The sequence below is a fragment of the Perognathus longimembris genome, chromosome 7, assembly GCF_023159225.1.
Source record: "Perognathus longimembris pacificus isolate PPM17 chromosome 7, ASM2315922v1, whole genome shotgun sequence".
Taxonomy (NCBI): Eukaryota; Metazoa; Chordata; class Mammalia; order Rodentia; family Heteromyidae; genus Perognathus; species Perognathus longimembris.
Window position 1 is genome coordinate 1,343,257 of NC_063167.1, and position 20,151 is coordinate 1,363,407.

The following is a 20,151-nucleotide window of genomic DNA, read 5'->3' on the forward strand; positions in this document are numbered from 1 at the left end:
AGGAGGGGCGGGCGGAAGGGGAAGGGGGAGCAGGCCCCCTGCCGGCATCTAGGGGCGCGCGTTGGGTTTTCGGGGAGGTTGTGGGCGGGACCGGGGGAGGCTGGAGCTGGCCCCCTAGCCAAAAGCCCTTTCGGAGCCGAGGTCTGCCGCTGGCAGCTTTGCAGGGCGGCTGGCGGCGCAAAGCTTTGGGTCTGTGGAGTCCACATTCCCAGCCACCTCTCCTTGGGGTCCTGACAGACGCGGAGCAGCGCTGCCTGCCCCACCGTTGCTGTTCAGTCTCAAGGACTGTCCCCTTGGGATAGGTGTTCTGACGGCCACCTCCCTCCAGGCCTGCCCGTCCAAGCCTCGCGGACCCCAGATTCCCCCCACACGGCCTGGCACCCCCCACGGCCCTCTCCCCACACAGCAGGCCGCGTCCCTGCCGCCCGAGCCCCCCACCCCATCACCCCGCAGCCCTTCCCGCTGGCTGTCTACCTCCAACCCAGCCCCTTGGACGCCTGCTGACCACGGCTCCCCGGGTCAGCGGAGCTGCGGACATTCGGGGTGTCCTGGCCTCAGTGGGGTCGCCGGCACTCGGACCTGCCCTTTCCCTCGGTGCAGAGCGGGCCCGCCCGCCGCCCGCCCGCACACACGGGGCTGCTTTCTTGGGAAGCGTTTACTTAGGTCAAGTGTGAAGCGGTGGTCGAGTGCGGAGCAAACACTTTGGAGAGTGGGAGGAACACGGCCGTCTGCGTCTGTGGGGCCGCGATGGGGCCCCGGGCCTCCCCGCTCCGGGCGCCGGGCGGGCGCCGCGTCGGGCGCGGCTCGTCCCGGGCAGGCTCCGGGGGCGGGTGGGGGGTGCGGTGGCCGCCCGGCGAGGGGGCCCCGTCCGGGCGCGGGCGCCTCGGCGGTGAGTGGGCGTGGCCGCACGGTGCGGCTGGACCTGCGCTACCAGATGCGGCATCGCTCCTTGGGGTGCATGGGGGTGTCCTGGGCGCAGTGGAACGCTTCCGCGAAGGCAGCCAGGTTCTGTAGCGAGCCCAGCACCCTGAGGACCAGCGGGTGGAGGGAGAGGCGTAAGATGGGGGGGTGTCGGGTGGGGGTCGCGGGGCGAGGGAGGGGGGCTTGCCTGTACTTCAGGGGACTGTGGACGTCGGTCTTGATGGACTGGACGGCGAACTCGGGCCGGTAGGACCCGCACCACACCTGCGGGCGCAGGAGAGGCGTGGAGGGGCGGTGAGGCTGGGCCTCTGGCTGTGGTGGGGGGGTCCCCACTAGCCCCGGCCCCCCTTTCTGGGGAGGAGAGGAGCGCCAGCAGCTCCTTCTCTCTCTGCCCCGCCGTGGACATCGGCCTCGCTCCAGCCGACCCCTCCGGGACGCCCGCAGGCCCGCTGGTTCTGGTTCTGGGGGCTAGCCCACCACAGCACCCGAGCGCCCCATGATGCCCCTCCAGGCATATGGGCTGGGAGGCCTGAGGCCCGGTGGGGGGCGCGGCCCTGGCGTCTACCTGAGCGTAGTTGATGAAGAAAAGCTGGTTGTATGTCAGTTCCAGTCCTGGTAGCAGCTGGTCCTTCCCACCTTCCGCCATCCACTTGAGGTAAGCCTGCGGGCACCGAGTGGGGGCTGGGCCTGGCCGGTGCGCTCCGGTCACCGGACCCCACGCAGAACAGGAATCTGGCCCCGGGACCTGTCCTGGGGTGAAGACTGCCCCTCCCCCAGGCCCCCCCCCCCATGGCATGGGGCACCTGACGCCTCATCAGCCTTCTGAACACCTCCACAGGCAGGGGGAGGGGCGGGGAGTCCCGGCCAGGCCCCCAGCGCACCCTGCGTCAGCCTTCTGAACACCTCCATGGGTGGGGTGGGGCGACCCCGGCCAGGCCCCCAGCGCACCCCGCAGCTAGGGCTGTGGGCTCAGGACTGGAGGCGGGCAAAGGGTCCTCACCCCTTGTCACACTTGGGGATAGAAGCTGCCTCTGTGGCACGTTAGGGGCTAACTGTGGGCACAGTGGGGTGTCCCGTGCCCCAGCCCGGGCTTCCCCGCATGGGCCCACCTTGTACGCCTGCCGCACACCGCCATTGTCTGCGATGTTTTCCCCCAGGGTGCTGAAGCCATTGACCTGGGCACAAGACACAGGCTGGGGGGGGGGGCGGGCTCCGGCTTCCCCCTCCCCTGGTGCGGGGGGGGGGGGAGCGCGCTTACGTTCTGCTGGTCCGCCAGGTCCCAGGAGAAGTTTCCGTACTGGTAGATCATGCACTCCGACTGCTCCCGGAAGTGCTGGGCGGAGAAGTTGCTCCACCAGTCCAGCATGTTGCCGTTCTTGTCGAAATTCCGGCCTGGGCAGCGGCGGGACACGAGGCCCGTGTCCGCCGGCTCCAGCCTGCACCCCTCCACTCTGCGGGGGAGCCCCTCCGCCAGCGCTAGCGGCCCCCGAACCTCCTCAGCCAGGGCCAGCACCCAGAGTCCAGAGCCTGGGCGGAGGCTGAGCTGGAAAGGGCATCAGTGTGCTTGCGGGGGGGGGGGGGGTGACCCCGCCCGCCCTCCGGGGGCTGCCCAGCCTTCCCTGGGAGGGAGGGCTCCGTGCCGCCCTGCCCAGCCCCTGAGGTTGGGGCCCGGCGTCTCGGGTCCTGGGGCCCCGGCGGTGGCGTGCTCTGATGTGCAGAGTGTCCTGCACCCTCGGTGACACGTGGGAACCAGCAGGGCCCTGGGCAGGGTGGCAGGTCCTCACGGGGCGGGGGGGGGGGCAGGGGGGGAGGCCGGGCGGGACCCGGGCCTTGCCGAGGTGGCAGGTAGGACCACGGTTGCCTCACAGGCCCGGGGAGGGGGGAAGCCAGTCATCAGGAGGCCCTTCCCCCAGACAGCTTCAGGCAGCCATCATAGCGGGGCCAGGGGGGGTCCTGTCTTCCTGTGCCCTGGCCTCTGCTCCCGCCCGAGCCGTGAGGAGGGGCGGCTAGAGGGGCCCCGGCTGCCCGGCCTCAGGTGCGGCTCTGCCCCTGCCCCCCCTCACCGTTGTCGTCGAAGCCGTGCGTGATCTCGTGCCCGATCACCATCCCGATGCCCCCAAAGTTCAAGGCCTGCGGCTGCTCCTTGCTGAAGAAAGGCGGCTGGAGGATGCCGGCTGGGAACACTGGCCCGGGGGCGGGGGGGGGGGGGAGAGCCAGCGGTGAGCGGCACTGCCGCGTGGGGGCCAGGACCCCACCATGTACAGATGAGGGGACGAACTCGGAGGGGGAGGGGGAGTGTGAGACCCGGGACCCTCCCCCCCCCCCGCTCCTCCCCACCGCCCTGCTGCTCCTCTGCGACCCCCACTCCCTCCCCGACAACCTTCCCGAGGTGGACACTGGGCGAGGGCGGGCCGGCTCCGGAGGGGTGGGCGGGTGGGGGGAGGGGGGATGTACCAATCTGGTTTCTGTTTGGGGAGTAGAAGGCGTTGACCACGGCAGCTCCTATGATCCAGCTGTGGGAACGAGTCGGTCACTTGGAGACTGTGTCGGCCGGGGGCCCTTCCTGGGGGGCACCCCTCCCCCCACCCGAGCTGCGTCGGCCGGGGCCCTTCCTGGGGGGCACCCCGCCCCCCCACCCGAGCTGCGTCGGCCGGGGCCCTTCCTGGGGGGCACCCTGCCCCCCCACCCGAGCTGCGTCGGCCGGGGCCCTTCCTGGGGGGCACCCCCCCCCCCCCGCCCCAAGGAGGCCAAGGCCACGGTGACTCTGCCCCCGCACAGGGTTCGGGATCAGTCCCAAGCTCCACTTCCCCTCTGTCCCTCCCCAAGGCAGGGGGTGTGGAGGGGGCCCCCGCCCGGCCCCCCTCCCGGAGCCGGGCCTGGACCAGCTCTCAGCACCCGGGCCGCGCCGGCCACGCGGCCGTCCCACTCACAGGTTCTGGTCCACCTTTTCCCGCAGCTTCCGGAGGCTGCGCTGCGCACCGGCCTTGAGGTTCTGCAGGCAGTTCTCAAAGTACAGGTCCTCAGAGAAGTCCAGCTGCGGGAGGGGGCCGGTCAGGACCGGCCCGGCGCGGGCGCGGCGGGGAGGGCCGGGGCGGCGGGGAGCGGGGGCCCGAGCACGCCCCGCAGCCTGGGCTTCGCCTTCCCATCCGTAACGGACGGCGGTGCCAGGGCCTCCCCGGGGCGCGGGAGGGCGGCAGGCGCGACCACGAGGGCGTCCGCAGGGTGCCCGGGCACGGTGCCCTCCCCTCCCGGGGCCCCAGCCGGGGCCCGCTGGGGCGGGGCTGCGGGGCGCCGGGAGGGAGCGGGAGGGGGCGGGGAGCCGGGGAGGGCGGGTTGGGGAGGCGGGCTGAGGGTGGGCGCACGCTGGAATACTCGTCGTCCAGGTGCCGGTTGGTGTCCTCCAGGATGTAGTCCGGGTAGCCGATCTGCTCTCGGATGTTCAGGGCCTGGGCGGGGGGAAGAGCGGCAGCCGCGCCCGCTGGGGAGGGGGCCCAGGCCGGCCCTGCTCCCCTGACCCGTGCGGGGTGAGGGAGGGAGGGGGCTGGGCCGGGGAGGGGCGTCAGGAGGGGCAGAGGGCGTCAGGAGGGGCAGAGGGCGTCAGGAGGGCACCAGGGGCAGAGGGCGTCAGGAGGGGCAGAGGGCGTCAGGAGGGCACCAGGGGCAGAGGGTGTCAGGAGGGGCAGAGGGCGTCAGGAGGGGCAGAAGGCGTCAGGAGGGGCAGAAGGCGTCAGGAGGGCACCAGGGGCAGAGGGCGTCAGGAGGGCACCCAGGGGCAGAGGGCGTCAGGAGGGCATCCAGGGGCAGAGGGCATCAGGAGGGGCAGAGGGCATCAGGAGGGGCAGAGGGCATCAGGAGGGCAGAGGGTGTCAGGAGGGGCAGAGGGCGTCAGGAGGGCAGAGGGCGTCCGGAGGGCACCCAGGGGCAGAGGGCGTCCGGAGGGCACCCAGGGGCAGAGGGCGTCAGGAGGGCACCCAGGGGCAGAGGGCGTCAGGAGGGCAGAGGGCGTCTGGAGGGTCCCAGCCTTGCTTCAGAGCTGACACTCCACCTGTTCATGGAGCTATTGGGAATTTCCTGCTTTCCTGTTTTCATTCATGTTCCCGTTTTCCTTCCCCCAGGGCCTGGCTGTGGACTGGGGGGCGGGGGCAGAAGGACTGGACGTGGTCTGAGGGCCGTCTGGTGGGGGGCAGGGTCTGGACGCGGTGTGAGGGCCGTCTGGTGGGGGGAGGGTCTGGGAGCAGTGTGAGGGCCGTCTGGTGGGGGGGAGGGTCTGGACGCGGTGTGAGGGCCGTCTGGTGGGGGGGAGGGTCTGGATGCGGTGTGAGGGCCGTCTGGTGGGGGAGGGTCTGGACGCGGTGTGAGGGCCGTCTGGTGGGGGGGAGGGTCTGGATGCGGTGTGAGGGCCGTCTGGTGGGGGAGGGTCTGGACGCGGTGTGAGGGCCGTCTAGTGGGGGGGAGGGTCTGGGAGCGGTGTGAGGGCCGTCTGGTGGGGGAGGGTCTGGACGCGGTGTGAGGGCCGTCTAGTGGGGGGGAGGGTCTGGGAGCGGTGTGAGGGCCGTCTGGTGGGGGGGAGGGTCTGGGCGCGGTGTGAGGGCCGTCTCGGGGGGCTGGGGGAGGGTCTGGGGCGTCCAGGCCCCCCCCGCTGGCTCACCTTCTCCTGGGCCATCTTCTTGGACGTCTCGTCCATCCAGCCCAGCTCGTCCAGGGTCTCCACGAACACCGCCCGCACCTTGTTGATGAGCTCTCTGACCTGGGGGGCGGGGACGGACGCTGCCCACGGGAGCCCCGCGCGTGCCCGGAGCTGGTGGGCGCTGCCCGGGAGCACCTGGGGCGGGGGAGGGGCTGCGCCGGCCGTGGCCTCTTGCGTGGGCGCAGGCACTGCTGGGGGGGGGTGGCTACCCCCGCCCCGGGGTCTGTGTGAGGGGCTGGCTCTGCCACCCCGGGCTGGACCGGACAAGGTGTGCCGCCCGGGGGTGGCTGAGGGTCAGAGGTCAGAGCACCGCGAGGGCAGGGTGTCTCCCAGTGCCTTCCGTCGGGAGGGGGCGCGGGGCATTTGGGTGCCCCTCGGGGTGCCCCTGGCGTGAGCGGCTTCCGCGGGCCCGGGCCCTGATCAGAAGAGTGGGGTCGTGGTGGTGGTGGGGTCGGCTCCCCGCGGTGGCCGGGGGTGGGTGACCCCCCCGGGGGGCGGGAGGGAGGGGGGCTCACCAGGCTCTTGCTCTTCCCCGTGAAGGCCTCCTTGACGTAGAGGGAGCCCACGGCGCTCTCCATGTTGCTGTTGACGTAGCTCACGCACTCGCGCCAGCGCACCTCCTCCACTGTGGTGCCGTACAGCGCCTGGGCGGGCGTCCGCGCGGTCGGGCACCCGCTCCTCCCCGCGGGCCCGCGTCCGGGGCCCCCCAGGGTGAGAGCGGAGCGCGGGGCGACGGGGACGGGGTGCTGCCGCCGTGGGGAGGGTGCGCCCCCTGTGCCTGGCGGGTCGCCCCTCCCCGGAGCCCCGGGCGGCTGCCAGGCTGGTACCCGCACGCCCGGATGCCGCTCAGCCTGCCCAGAGGCCGAGCGCGGCGGGGAGGCGGGCCTGGACGCGCGGCGGGGGAGGCGGGCCTGGACGGGCGCCGGGGCCCTGCCCGCGGGGCACGCTCACCTTCCGGTAGTTCACGCGCGCGTCTTTGAATCGCTGGCTCAGGCTGCTGATGCGATCCAGCACCAGGCGCCAGACCAGGTAGTTCTGCATGGTCCTGGGGCGGGGGGGGGGGGGGGGGGCAGCAAGGGGCGGATGAGCGCGCTCCGCCCAGGGAGGGGCAGAGCCTGGCCGGCAGGCTACGGCCCGGCAGCCTCTGGGCTCTAGAGACGCCTTCCGAGTCCGCCGGCTGCCCAGCCTGCCGCAGCGGCCGGGGCCCGCCCGTGTCCGCCTCGCGTGGGGGCGGGCGGCGTCTGGCCGGGGCGGGCGCGGGGCACGGGGCGCGGGTGCCGGGCTCCCCGGGGCCCTTCCTGCGCCTCACCGGGCTGAGAAGATGTCGATGATGTCCTCGAGGTTCTGCAGGTAGGGGCTGCCGTACACCACCACCTCCTCGTTGGGCAGCAGCTCGATTTTGACCGAGGACAGCACCGTTTGTATGAAGAGAGTCCAGTTGAAGCCCTGGGGGCGGGGCGGGGAGGGAGGCGGAGGTGTACGGTCCCGGGCGGCTAAGAAACCCGTCCTCTGACGAGCGCTCGCTCACGAGACGTGGAGAGGAGCGCGCCCGTGGGCTGCGGGGTGGGGGAGAACCGACGCCCCGACGGCTGGGAAACCGCGGGACCCGCGAGCTGGCCAGAGTCACGGGCCGAGAGCGGCCTCACGGCGGAGGCAAACGGAACCCGTAATTTCAAGGAGTCCCACCGCCACATTCCCAGGCCCATCTGGCCACGCTGTCCTACTATTCACGCCTGCGATCCTAGCTACTCGGGAGACAGCGCGGAGGACTGCGGCTGGAAGCCAGATGGGGCGGGGAAGTCCGTGAGACTCTAGTCGCCAATAGACGACTCAGAAAAAGCCACAAGTGGTAACCCTGAGCACAGAGAGGCTCAGGGACAGGGCCCAGACCCTGAGTTCAAGTCCCAGGACTGGCAAAACCAAGCAAAAACATACTGTCAATCTTACTCAAAACTCCCAGAAAGGAAAAAAGAGAATCTCAATCCATGAAGCCAAGAAGAACTTGAATACCAAAATAAGGGCTCTGGCAAGGGAAAGAAGAGCCGGAGGCCCACACGCCCTCAGGAGGAGGAGCTGGGGCGCCACCACCCCCCCCGGCTCCGCCCCAGCGGCCCGGGCCTCACCTTCAGGCTGAACTTGTACTGCAGCTCCTCCAGGTCCATCCTGTGGTACAGAGCTGTGACGTCATGCCTCTCCTCCTGGGGCGCCGTGGCCTGCGGGAGGGCCGAGGGTCACGGGGGCCCCCGGGCCGGGGCCCAGCCCGCGCCCCCGCCCCGGGGGCGGCCTCACATTGGCCAGGTGCGTCTCCAGCTCCAGCACTTGCGTCATGTCCTGCTGCACCAGCTGGCTGTCCCTGGGGAGGTTCATGTCCTTCCGGAGCATGGTGGCCACGGACATCATGAACTGAAGGTAGGCTTCCCGCACCTGGGCCAAAGGATGCCGGATGGGGCTGGGCGGCCTCGGCTGCCTGGGCCACCACGGAGCGCTCTGTGGGGTGGGGGTGGGCGTGTGACCCGGTGCGGCCCCCGGAAGCTCGTGGGGGGGGGTGCGTGTGTGTGCACGCAGGCGCGCGTGTGCTGAGGTGGAGGCGCGTGGGGTGGGGGTGGGGGGTGGCGTGGGGCCTGGTGGGATGGGGTGGGGATGGGCGAGTTCCTCGGTGCGGCCCCGGGAGCCTCGCCAGCACGGCAGGCGCCGTGGGCACTGGGCCTGCCCGTGAGGGGTCCTGCCACCGGGCCACAGGCCCAGGGCGAGCCTCTGAGTGTCCTCGTGCCCCGTGAGGGGCCTGCCCACGCGGGGCCCTGCCACCGGGCCACAGGCCCAGGGCGAGCCTCTGAGCGTCCTCACGTGCATGGGCACCGGGCCTGCCCGTGAGGGGCCCTGCCACCGGGGCCACAGGCCCAGGGCGAGCCTCTGAGTGTCCTCGCGTGCATGGGCACCGGGCCTGCCCGTGAGGGGCCCTGCCACCGGGCCACAGGCCCAGGGCGAGCCTCTGAGCGTCCTCGCGTGCATGGGCACCGGGCCTGCCCGTGAGGGGCCCTGCCACCGGGACACAGGCCCAGGGCGAGCCTCTGAGTGTCCTCGTGCCCCGTGGGCACCGGGCCTGCCCACGCGGGGCCCTGCCACCGGGCCACAGGCCCAGGACGAGCCTCTGAGTGTCCTCGTGCCCCGTGGGCACTGGGCCTGCCCACGCGGGGCCCTGCCACCAGGCCACAGGCCCAGGGCGAGCCTCTGAGTGTCCTCGTGCCCCGTGGGCACCGGGCCTGCCCACGCGGGGCCCCGCCACCGGGGCCACAGGCCCAGGACGAGCCTCTGAGCGTCCTCGCGTGCATGGGCACCGGGCCTGCCCACGCGGGGCCCCGCCACCGGGGCCACAGGCCCAGGACGAGCCTCTGAGCGTCCTCGCGTGCATGGGCACCGGGCCTGCCCACGCGGGGCCCCGCCACCGGGGCCACAGGCCCAGGACGAGCCTCTGAGCGTCCTCGCGTGCATGGGCACCGGGCCTGCCCACGCGGGGCCCCGCCACCGGGGCCACAGGCCCAGGACGAGCCTCTGAGCGTCCTCGCGCCCCGTGGGCAGCTTGACCTCGGCCCCACTGTTGAGCTGCACGCCCAGGACTGGCTGGACGGCCCGAGGCTGAGCTCCCGTCCCCGCCGCGTCCTTGCTGGCCGGGTGTTCCCCTGGGGAGTCTCTGGGGGCCGGGGACAGCTCTGTGGGGTTGCGTGGGCAGGGCCCGTGCCCAGCGGAGGCTCGGGGAGGCCCAGGGTCCCCCGCCGGGCTGCCGGGCCAGAGTCACCGGTTGTGGAGGATGTGGGGGGCACGGGGCCGCCCTTCCTCACGGCCCCTCCTGGGAGGGACTCGCCCCTCAGGCCTCTCCCACCCCCGCCCCGCGCGGCTTCGCCCAGGCCAGCACCCGGGCCTGGCCTCCAGCCTCCGGGTCTGCGGCGGCCTCGACTCCCGGGCCTGGCCCGTCCTTCACGGCCCGGCGCGGTGCCCGCCGCTCCGGGAGGCCCTTCCTGGAGGGGTCCTTCACGCCCCCGGCCTGCCCCTCTCTCCCCAGCCTCCGCCCGCAGCCTCCCTGCCGCCCGCCGTCCTCGCAGCCCTTCCCGGGCTGTCGCGGGCCCGCCGGCCTCAGGGCCCTTCCTTCCCCTCGCTCGTCAGCCTCCCGCGCCTCCTAAGCCAGAGGCCGCCGGGCCCAGGGCTGCCTGCCCACGGGGCCTGGGTCAGCACGGGCGGGTTGGGGTGACGCCGTCTGTGCCCTGGGCTGCCCGCCAGGGGTGGTCAAAGCCGAATGTCCACATTACGCCCCAACACTCCCTTAAGCCCCGCCGTGCTTGGGGCGCCCTCCGGGGGGCCGGCAGGCTCACCTTCTGGTTGCTGCCCTCGCTGAAGTAGTACTCGCGGGACGGCATGCCCAAGGTGGGCTGGTCTATCTGCAAGCGACAGGTGGCCGTGGCCGCGGGCAGGGGGCCCCGCGGCCAGGCCGGGGCGGGCGGCACCCGAGGACTGTGTGCGGGGACCCTCGGTTCCCCTCCCCGGGGTGTCATTCCAGCCGTGGGGCTGGACCGGGGGCGGGGCTTGGGGGAGGCCCCAGGGCCGGGCGGGGGGAGGGGCAGGCTTTCTACCCAGATGCGGAAGGTCTCATGGTGGGGAGCCAGGGCCTACGAGCGGATCCGAGGCTCCTAGCCCCCTCCCCCGCCCCCCGCTGGCTCCCCCCCCCCCCCGCGTGCCCGCCAGGGGCCCGCCTACGTAGATGATGTGCCGGCTGGAGTTCTGGTCGTCGTTCCAGATGAAGAGGTCGATGAGCACGCGCCGGTTGAACTGCGAGTTCATCACGGCCAGCTGCCGCTCCAGCTCCCACTTGGGGCCTGGGGAGCGAGCGTCCACGCTGGAGGCCGGGCGGGCCCCTTGCCCTCCTGTGCCCGGGGCTCGGGCCTGGAGGGCGCCCCGGCCGGCTCCCCACAGGGGGCCCCCAGTGGGCGGGGCGGGGGGGCCGGTGCCGGCGTCCAGCGCGCTCAGGGCTGCCCGCGCCTCCACGTGCCTCCCGACCCTGAGCTGGGGGTGGGCCGTGGCGCAGACCGGGGCACCCGCGCCTGGCGGCGGGGGACACGGGGCCAGGGGTCCGAAGGCCCCGGGGGGACGCTCCTTGGGGACCAGCCCCCCCCCCCGAGGCTCTTCACGGCCCGAGCCGTCTTCGGGGATCCTGAGGCTGGCTCTGGCAGAGCTGGGCCCCGTGGGGTTCCGCGAGCAGCCGGGCCTCACCTACGGTCTCGTTCCACTTGTCCATGGCCACCGGCCAGCCGCCCACCACCTCCAGGATGTTCAGCAGGGGCTGAGAGTCGCGCTTCTCTATCACACCTGGGGACAGAGGGCGTGCTCGCCGAGGGGCGGGGGTGTCCGGCGGTGACCCCGAGCCTCCCGGGGTGGGGGCCCCCCCCCGCCGGGCAGCACCGCACGCGGACCCTCCGCCCCGGCCCCGGAGGGGCTGCGGCGGGACCGGCGGGCCCGGGGCCTGGGGCCGCGGGGTGCGCGGGGTGCGCGGGGTGCGCGGGGCTGCTCACTCTCGTTCATGCAGGAGCGGTAGAGCGTTTTGGCCTTCTCCACGGCCGGCCTGTCCTTGGTGGTGGAGTTCTCCAGCACCCCTGTGGGCAGAGGAGAGGGCTGCACGGAGGGGAGGGCGGGGCGGGGCCCACGGCGGTGGGTCGTTCCCTCTGGGCGGGCCCCCAGCGCGACCCCAGGAGACCCCCCGGGCGGGGGCCGCGTCCCACCTTTGAGGATGACCTCCAGCTCGTCCCGGAGGATGTCGAAGACGCTGTAGCGCGAGTGCGTCTCGGGGATCACGTGGCGCCGGAGCCAGCCCCCGCAGGCGTACTGGTAGAAGTCCTCGCACGGTTTCTTGGTGGGGTCCATGTTCTGCAGGATCCTGGCGGCTGCTCGCCCCCCGGGGGTGTGGGAGGAAGAGGGGGCTGAGCCGGGGGTGGCCCGCCCCGCCCTCTAGTCCCGGGGACAGGCTGTGTGCCCCGGGGGACGAGTCGCCCTCTCTGAGCTGCTTTGAGGCTGGGTGCCAGAGGGGCCACCGATTCAGGTGCTGGGCCGTCCCTTCTGAGCCCCGGGGTGCCCCCCCCCGCCCCCGTGGCTTCTCCAGGCCTCCGGCAGTTCTGCCCCAGGCAGAACGCTGCTAAGGCAACGGGTGGAAACGGTGCCTGGCTCCTGGCCAGGACCTCGGGGACCCCAGTCTCCCTGCACCCACCTCGGTGCCTGGTCCCCCGGGAGGGACCAGGGTGCCCTGGGACCCAGGGTGCGCAGGGGCGGCTGCTATGCTAGAGCTGACCCCTCGGGAGCCCTCCGGGAATCCCGCGGGCTGTGGCCTCAGCCCCCTCGAGACCCAGGACTTCTGGAACAGTCTCCGCCGGCGGCGGGGCGCTGGGGGGGGGGGCGGGCTCACCTGCGGTCACGCAGCCAGGTGTGGTACAGACTTCATCCGTCCGCGCTGGCTCTGAGACAGCTGGGGACAAGGAGCCCAGGGTGAGCGCCCCCGGCCGAGCGGGGAGGCGGGTGGGGGCCACTGCGGCGGGCGGGGCGGGGCTGCGGCGGGCGGGGCGGGGAACCCGCCTCCTCCCTCCTGGGCTGGCTGGGGGTGGGGCCGGAACCGCGGGGGGGGGGGGCTCCCCAAGGGGTCTGAGCGGTGACGCGGTGACCTCACCGCCGCCCCGGCCCCGAGGCGGAGACCGGGGGGGGGGGGGGGGAGGGCGAGCACCGCCCGCCCCGCCCGCCGCCCACCCCCCGCCCGCGGCCGGCCCTGGGTGCTGTCCGCGAGGGCCGACTGGGCCCCCACGGGCCCCCCCTTCGTGCGGCGGGCGCCTGCTGGCCGGCGGCGGTGGCCCTGCGCCTGGGGGCGTCCCCGCCCGCCCCCCCGGGGGCGTCCCCGCCCGCCGCAGGTCCGGACGCCCGGTGCCAGCCCCCGCCGGCGGCGGCTCGGGTCAGGGAAGGCGATGGCTACCTCCGGAGTCTCGTTTTACGACCGTCTTCTCTTCCTGTGAGAAGCACAGCCAGCTAGTAAAGGAAGGCAGCTGCTTCCCTGGGGAGAAACACAGCGCTCAGCGGGCCCGGGTCCCCCCAGAGCCCCACTCCAGGGGTGCCCTGCACCCCGCCACAGCAGCAGCGCTGGTTCAGGGAACGCAAGGCCGGGCAGGCGGGCCTCCCGGCACGAGGGCCGGGTACTTGGCTCCATTTGGGGGTGGGGACGGGAGCTGGGTGCAGGGAGCGGCCCTCCCCCGGCCTGCGGAGGGGCCGGGCCTCCCCGTCCCCCCCCAGCCCTGCCTCCTGACAGGTCGGGAGGCAGAGGGGTGGCCAGGGACAGGGCGGGGCGGGCTGGGCTCCCGGGACTTTCTCTACAGCGTGTGCAGTGCCTCCCGGCTGTCACCCCGGTGACTGCGGAGGCTGAGGCCTGGACGGTGCGGTGCAAGGCCACCCTAGGCACCAGCTCCCGGGAGCCCGTCTCAGTGGGCATCCTGCGGGGTGTGGAGGCGCGTGCCCGCCGTCCCGGCCATGCCGAGGATCGTGCAGAGACAGCGGGACCGCGGCTCCACGCGGCTCCGCCTGCCTCGAGGCCTGGCACCCACGGGGCTCGGCACTCTGGGCCACGCTGTGCGCTCGCTCGGCCTGGTGCCGGGCACGAGGCAGGCTGGCCTCGGGGAGCCCCTCGCCCCCAATCTGGGGGGACGAGCGGGAGTGGAGGCACCATGCACTGGGTGAGGGAAAACCGTTACACGGTCCTGCGGAGCTTTGGGGAGCCGAGGGGCGGTCATTAGAAATGGGAACGCAACTAACCCAACCCCCCAAACCAGATGACTGAGGGGTGGCAAACATTCACCAGGCCGTGCCGGCGCGGACAGAGCGCTGAGCGGAGTGATACGGGGAGAAGAGAGATCTCCCGAGCGGAAGAATTGGAGGACGCCGAGGGGAGGGACGGGGAGAGGGCAGGGACGGGCGGGGCAGGGGCCGCCACCTGCTCCCTCGAGCCCGTGGTCAGCACTGCCAGCGGCAGTGAGCTCCGCGCCTGTGAGCTGTGCGCTTCCTCTCCACACACGCACACGCACACGCACGCACACACACGCACACACACACACATGCACACACGCACATGCACACACACGCACACACACGCACACACACGCACGCACACGCACGCACGGCACCCTCGTCTACTCACAAGGAGGAGGCCAGACAAGTCCGCTTGCAAGGACGTGTTGCGGAATGCCTGGCCAGGACTCCTCAAAGCTGCCAGACAGATCATGGAAAGACAAGACCCACAAGTGTCGAAGAACCGCTAAGAACCGTGAAGCCAGGGGTAACGTGGCGCCCTGGTAGGAGCCTGCACCCGACAGAGGACACGAGAGGGAGACGGGACCCTCTGAGGCGCCTGGGCTTTGTGAACACAGCAGAGAGGAGCGTCTCTGACCGTTCCACAGTGGGGTGAATGGCAATGTATCCATACTGGTTTATTACTTGTGCCCGGTATTTCACGCACACCGAATAGAAGAGATGTTGAAGGAACCCTCCTACTATGTGCAAACACATTTCTCCCCCTGACATGGCGCACTAGAACGTGAACCTAGGGTCTGAGCCTTGTGGGACAGTTTTAATTCATCAATTATGCTTGCGTCTGGAGTCTCCGACAGCAAGCTTTGAAAGCATCATAGGACATTTTCAAAATTGGTAAAAGACATAAACTGGCCCATCCAAGTAGTTCAATATTCCACAGCAGGGTGACTACACAGAAAACCACACCTACGGCACACAGGATGCTGCCGACGAAAGGTGCAGAGAAGCTTCCAGAAACAGGCAGAGAGGAGGCAGCGCACTGACTCTGAGGAGCACACCTTGCGTGCAGGGGAACAGAGCAGTCAGAGCGGCGGCTGACCGCCCGCTAGGAACAGTGCCGGCTAGGAGGAGATGGAACAGGCCAAAATGAAAATGTTTCAAAGAGAAAACGGAGCCGGACGTTGCAGACCACAGCTGAATTTTTCTCCATGAGTTGTGCTACCAAAGCTTAACGTCTGCATTGCAGAAACGACATGGAACCAGGCGGTGCCCTTTGTTGGGAAGTGACGGGGGACTCCAGAATGGCCGGACCGCGGGCACAGCCCTGGAAGCTCGGGCCTCGTCCTGGCGGAGAGGGCTGGCCACGCCCTTCCACGTGCCCACGTGGTCCTCCGCGAGCTTCCTGCTGGAGGGAGACGCGGGGGCTCCTGAGGGGCTAGAGATGCTTTCTGACTCCACTTGTGGCCGCTTGTCGATTCTCACGGCTGGCGAGGTTTGCCGTGGACGTGGCCATAGGAGGCGGAGAGTTGGGTCGTCCGGCTCTGGTCTTGGCGTTCAGAAATCTCTTCTTCGGGCCGGGTGTCGCTGGCTCACCCCTGTCATCCTGGCCACTCGGGAGGCTGAGACCTGAGCAGCAAGTCCACGAGCCCTTCATCTCCAAGAAGTGGGGCTACGGCCCAAAGTGGCAGAGCGCTAGCCTTGAGCACAAAAGCTCGGGGATGGCACCCGGGCCCCGAGTTCAAGCCCCATGACTGACAAAAGAAGTGTCTTCTTCCAAGAAGGAAGCCAAGCCACAGACCCTGCCGACACAAAGGATGCCTGGCTTCCCAGTGTCGGAATATGGCTGCCCGGAAGCCAAGTCGGTGCCCTCGCCGGGGCTACTTCTCCATCACCGTGCAGAGCGGGGCGGCCTTCCTCAAGGCCCGGCCGACACGCCAGCTTCTCGTCGTTCTTTTACATCCGCCTGAACAACAGCTTCTCTCCATGTTTTCCGTCTCTGCCTTGGAAACATTCCGACATTCCCGGTGAGAAAGTTTTCTTTTCCAGAAGCGTTTCCCTTCCTCGTGAAAGTTTCCAAATTCCTTCCTCTGAAGCGGACCCTGGCGGAAGTCACTTGCGTGTTCTCTCTTCCTCTGTCTCTTGGCGATAGACACAGCCGGCACGCCTCCTCTCCCACGAGGACGTGTCTTCCCGGCGGCTCGTTAGGCGTGGGAGCGAACCCCGTGGCCAAGGCAACTCCTGGCGAGGACTCGCCTGACACCGGTGAAGGCAAGCCGAGCCCCGGGGAGCCGGAGGGAAGCAAACACTTCTTCTCGGAGGACACCTCCCCGGCTCAGGGCAGCGCGGGCGTCCCTCGGGCAGGGCTGTACAGAGAGGGATTTACAACAACACCTGCACAGCCCAGACCTGGGGGGGGGGCGCCGCAGACTTTGGGTCGGACCCGGAAGATGCGCAGCAGCTCCTAAGGATGAGGCCTGTCTGCGTCCTGGGCTGTGTGACTCTGCCGCTGTCCCCCCTGAAGGGCCACGCGCCCCCCCCTCCCCTACCCCCGCCCCAGGCCTCTTGCTCATGGATTTCCCAGGTGCCCTGCGCTGGCCACGGAGATGAGGCGGGAATGCAAGCGTTCTAGGTCTGAGCCGAGGCCCACGCTGCCCATCCTCACGGGTGGACAAAACTCCCGCGGAACAAAGCTAGCCATCGAGCCTGACCTCGATCCGCTGACCCCAGCCCGGACAGTGGGTATATTTTGTATTGAAAAACGATGATCATAAGCTACTGGGTATTGGGGTGGTTTTAAGGCACCAATACTTAAGTGGTACAAAACATAAGGACATAAAAATAATTGAGCATAGGAACGAGAAGTATAAAAAAAATCATATTGAAAAAGAATCAGTTGAAAACCCTATACACAAGACGCGTGGCTGTTGAGGTTTGTAAGCAAGCCTAACGCAGAAGGACAGGTGAAACGCTGGAGGCTTTGTGAGCCAGAATGCGGTTTTACAGAATTCACCAGGACTCTAGAGCAACGTCAAACAGGTGGAAAATACGGCAGGAAAGTCGAGTCGTGGCCAGGGGAGAGAGAAATTGAGCATCGATGTCACCGGAAGTCTTCTGCTTGACTACTTGGTAGAGTTGAATCCTACGAGTGGGCGCGCGTGTGCGTTGAAAGCAGTGCACTGCGGAGTCGCCCAGGCCGGCCCACAGTCGGGATGGGAGATGGCTCCGCACCATATCCAAGAGGATGGCGGCGGAGGTTGGCCGGATGGTCCAAGCCATCGCGGGCGGGTCCGCACCGAGGCAAGGCATCCGCCCATGGGAAAGCGCCCGGCTCCCTGCGGACGGACTGTTTTGCATCAGGGGTCCTCGAGGCTCACCACGGAAGAGGCCCGCGTGGCGCGGGGTCGAAGATTCCGGGGCCCCGCTGGCTTCACCCCCGCGACGGGCTGACTCTGAGTCCACACTGGGGTCACACCCCTTGGAGACGGTGCCCGAGGGGGGGGGTCCTGGCTGGGGAGGGGGCGGCGCCCAGTGAGCAGGCAGCTCCCTGAACGGAGGCGCGGGCGGAGCCGCGGGCGCCCCGCAGTGGATGACCGGGCAGGTGGGGCGCGCGGTCCCACAGAAGGGCTCCAACGGGGATGTGGGGACCGGTCCCCCGAGAGCCTCGCGAAGTGCACACCGTGTCCCGCGGGGTGCGGGCAGGCCCGAGTTCCTTTTTGTTTTGGCAGAGAGGGGTTTGAACTCAGGACCTTACAATAATCATCCGTCGTAGAGGTCCAGGCCGGGAGGGAAGCGCCAGCTGAACAAGCGCGCTCAAGGCCCAGTTCAGGGAGAAAAGCGTACCTGTGACTTTTAAATAGCAAATAATAATAATAATAAAACACCTCACTACGATAACCATCAGGGGAATAGAAACAGAAAAGCTCCAAGCAGATCGAGGGAAAATGGGATGAATAATAATAGATCATCCAAACAAAGGCGAGAGAGGAGCGGAGCCAGGTGTTGCTAGCACAATGCACACAGCAGACAAAAAGACACATTTTGGTAATCATGGGATGCAAACAGGCAGAACCAAAGTGCAGCTATTCTCGGATGTAAGAGGCGCATCCGAAGCAAGATACAAGATGTTTCCAGAGAAAGGAATGGGGGGAAAAAGAGACAAAGCAAATGCCAACGAGAAGGGGATTGAAAGGAAAACAGAACAAGATCAAAAGGGTCTCTACATCACGGTATGTGAGAAGATAGACTGATTTTATGCGTATAAGTGTAGAATCGCGTTACATTGATCAAGCCAACTTTATAACTTATACCTAATTTTATATCTGTAAAATAATCCAGTCTTAACCGGGTAAGCTAGGTCAATTAATGCTTTATGCAACGACAGACAATTGACAGTTCCCTGCATAAGACGCACATACAAGCGGATGGAGACTGCAAGTACACCGAAGACAGGCTTTGCCTTCGGGCACACGCACACGCACGCGCACACGCACACGCACACGCACGCACTGCCCAGGCCCAGGCCCGGGCTGTTAATCAACCTGACCAAGCACCAGCGCCAAGGCCGGCCCTCCAAACCCCAGAGAATCTCATGGCAATGGCGGGGAGATTCTGACAACAGCACAATCAGGCCAGAGATCAGTAACCATGTACAGAACGGCAGCTGCGTGCTCACACACACCCGGGGGTGGAAAAGGAGGAAAAGTACAAGGGCATCAAGAGTGAGGAGAATCTCAGAGAAGAGCTGGACGGCGCGAAGCGCTCCTGCAGCCCGGGCCGGGGCCGGGGCCGAGGCTGGCCAGCTCGTCTCCGGCGCTTCCCGGGAGCGAGAGCTCGACTGGCCGGCCCTGGGCCCTGGGGCGGAACCGGGGCGGCCTCGGCCCCGAGGACGGAGGGAAGGGCAGGGCGCCTTCAGAGGGCGCGCAAGCCGGGACAGAGACCTCGCAGGCTCCCGAGAGAGCGAGTGCGGGGAAGAGGGCGGTGAGGCAGGGGAGTCTTTCCTGGGGGGTGGGCTCCTGGGCTACCCAGAAGCCCCCTGGCTTCCCGCCCCCCCCCACTGCAGAGCTGCAAGGTGGGGGCCTGGCCTCGTTCCCCAGAACTCTCAAACGCAGCGTTTTGAGCCCAGTGAGTCCCAGACAGAGGCTCCTGGGCTCTCTGGGCCAGAGAGGAGAGCGGTCCAGCGGACGGAACTTTCTAGTAGCAAAGGTGCCTGCGCTGGGCACTGGGCCAGGGAAGGGCGCCGTCTTTAAGTTCTGTGTCCTCCCGCTGCAGGGGTGCGGCCAGCCCCAGCGTGGGTGGGGGGCGGGGCGGGGGGAGCACACCGCCTGGGCTCAGGGCAGAAGTGGGGGCCAGGGCTGTGGGGGCCCAGGGAAGCGTCCCACAGGGGGTACGAGGAGCCACGGGGTCTCCTGGGACAGCAGGGCTGCACCTCCATCTAGGTGGGGCTCCCCCTGCCCCCGCCGGCCCGCACACCCTGGTGCCACCGGGTCCTGGTGACTGTCACCTGACCTGTGGGGTGGGGGTGAGGGAGGGGCAGGGAAGGGGGAGGGGGTGAGGCAGGGGCAGGGGAGGGGGTGTGTCTGAGGGAGGGGCAGGTGGGGGGGCTGGAGGGTTGGGGGAGATGGAGGGAGGGACCGGCCCCAGAGCATGGGCTCCAGCTGTGGGGTGGGGGGAGGGAGGGGCAGGTGGGGGGCTGGAGGGCTGGGGGGAGGGTGTTGGGGGGGATGGAGGGAGGGACCCGCTCCGGAGCGTGGGCTCCAGCTGTGGGGTGGGGGGAGGGAGGGGCAGGTGGGGGGCTGGAGGGCTGGGGGGAGGGTGTTGGGGGGGATGGAAGGAGGGACCCGCTCCGGAGCGTGGGCTCCAGCTGCCGGGCTCTGTGGGAACTGCAGCCGCTGCGCCCTTGGCGGTGTGGGCTGGGGAGGGGGCGGGCACCCGGGCGCGGGAGGGGCCGAGGGGAGGGGTGGGCGCCGAGCCGGCGCCGGCCGGGGTGCGGGTCCCGCCGCGGCGGCGGGGCGTTCCGGAAGGGGCGGCGGGCTCCCGGCGGCCCCGTCCCTCCCGGCCGGCTCCCCGCACTCACCTCTGCCGTACAGGACGCCCAGCGCCACCAGCGCCGCGGTGGCCAGCAGCAGCGGGGGCAGCAGCCCCCAGGGCGGGAGGGCCCGCGCGCCTGGGCCCCGGCCGGCCGGCCCGCTCCGTCGTCCCCACGGGGCGCTGGGGCTGCTCCATCCGCCGGGCTCCGGGCGCGCGGCGGGGCGACCTGCGGGCCGGGGCGGGGAGAGGCGGCGGGAGCTCCGGAGGCCCGACCCCGACCCGCGGGCGGCCACGCCCGGCCCCCCGCCTCTGCCCCGGGCCCGCATCGCGGGGGGGGGGGGGACGCCGCGGGGGCCCCCCTCAGGCGCCCGGCCCGGCCTCAAGGTCAGCTCCGTGCCCGCCGCGCGGGGGCCTGGCGGGGACGGGGTCCCGGGGCGGTGTGTGCGTGGGGGGGGGGCTGGGCTCCGGGCCGGGCACCCGGCATTCGGGAGGGGAGCCGCTCAGCCCGCTGGGCTCTCTGCCCATCTTCCCCGTGGGCCCAGGGGCCGTGCAGGGTGGGGGTCCCGGGAGCCTGGGAGCCGTGCAGGGTGGGGGGTCCCGGGGGCCTGTGACCCCGCAGGGGCCGTGCAGGGTGGGGGGGTCCCGGGAGCCTGTGACCCCACAAGGGCCGTGCAGGAAGAGGGGGTCCCGGGGGC

The 20,151-nt window shown here is 69.9% G+C and overlaps 1 protein-coding gene across 1 annotated transcript; it reads right to left on the bottom strand.

Moving 5' to 3' along the window:
* Positions 1-815: 815 nt before the first annotated feature.
* On the bottom strand, positions 816-19,651 carry Mmel1 (membrane metalloendopeptidase like 1). Its single transcript, XM_048349809.1, is given in 24 exon segments — positions 816-1,027; positions 1,109-1,185; positions 1,487-1,582; positions 2,031-2,096; positions 2,180-2,313; positions 2,985-3,104; positions 3,376-3,434; positions 3,852-3,955; positions 4,284-4,367; positions 5,570-5,668; positions 6,124-6,252; positions 6,560-6,653; positions 6,918-7,054; positions 7,732-7,821; positions 7,898-8,032; positions 9,973-10,038; positions 10,355-10,473; positions 10,868-10,963; positions 11,167-11,247; positions 11,374-11,535; positions 12,051-12,110; positions 12,606-12,683; positions 19,503-19,581; positions 19,583-19,651. Coding segments are annotated over 24 exon segments (2,334 nt in total). The 3' UTR covers positions 816-927.
* Positions 19,652-20,151: the final 500 nt, after the last annotated feature.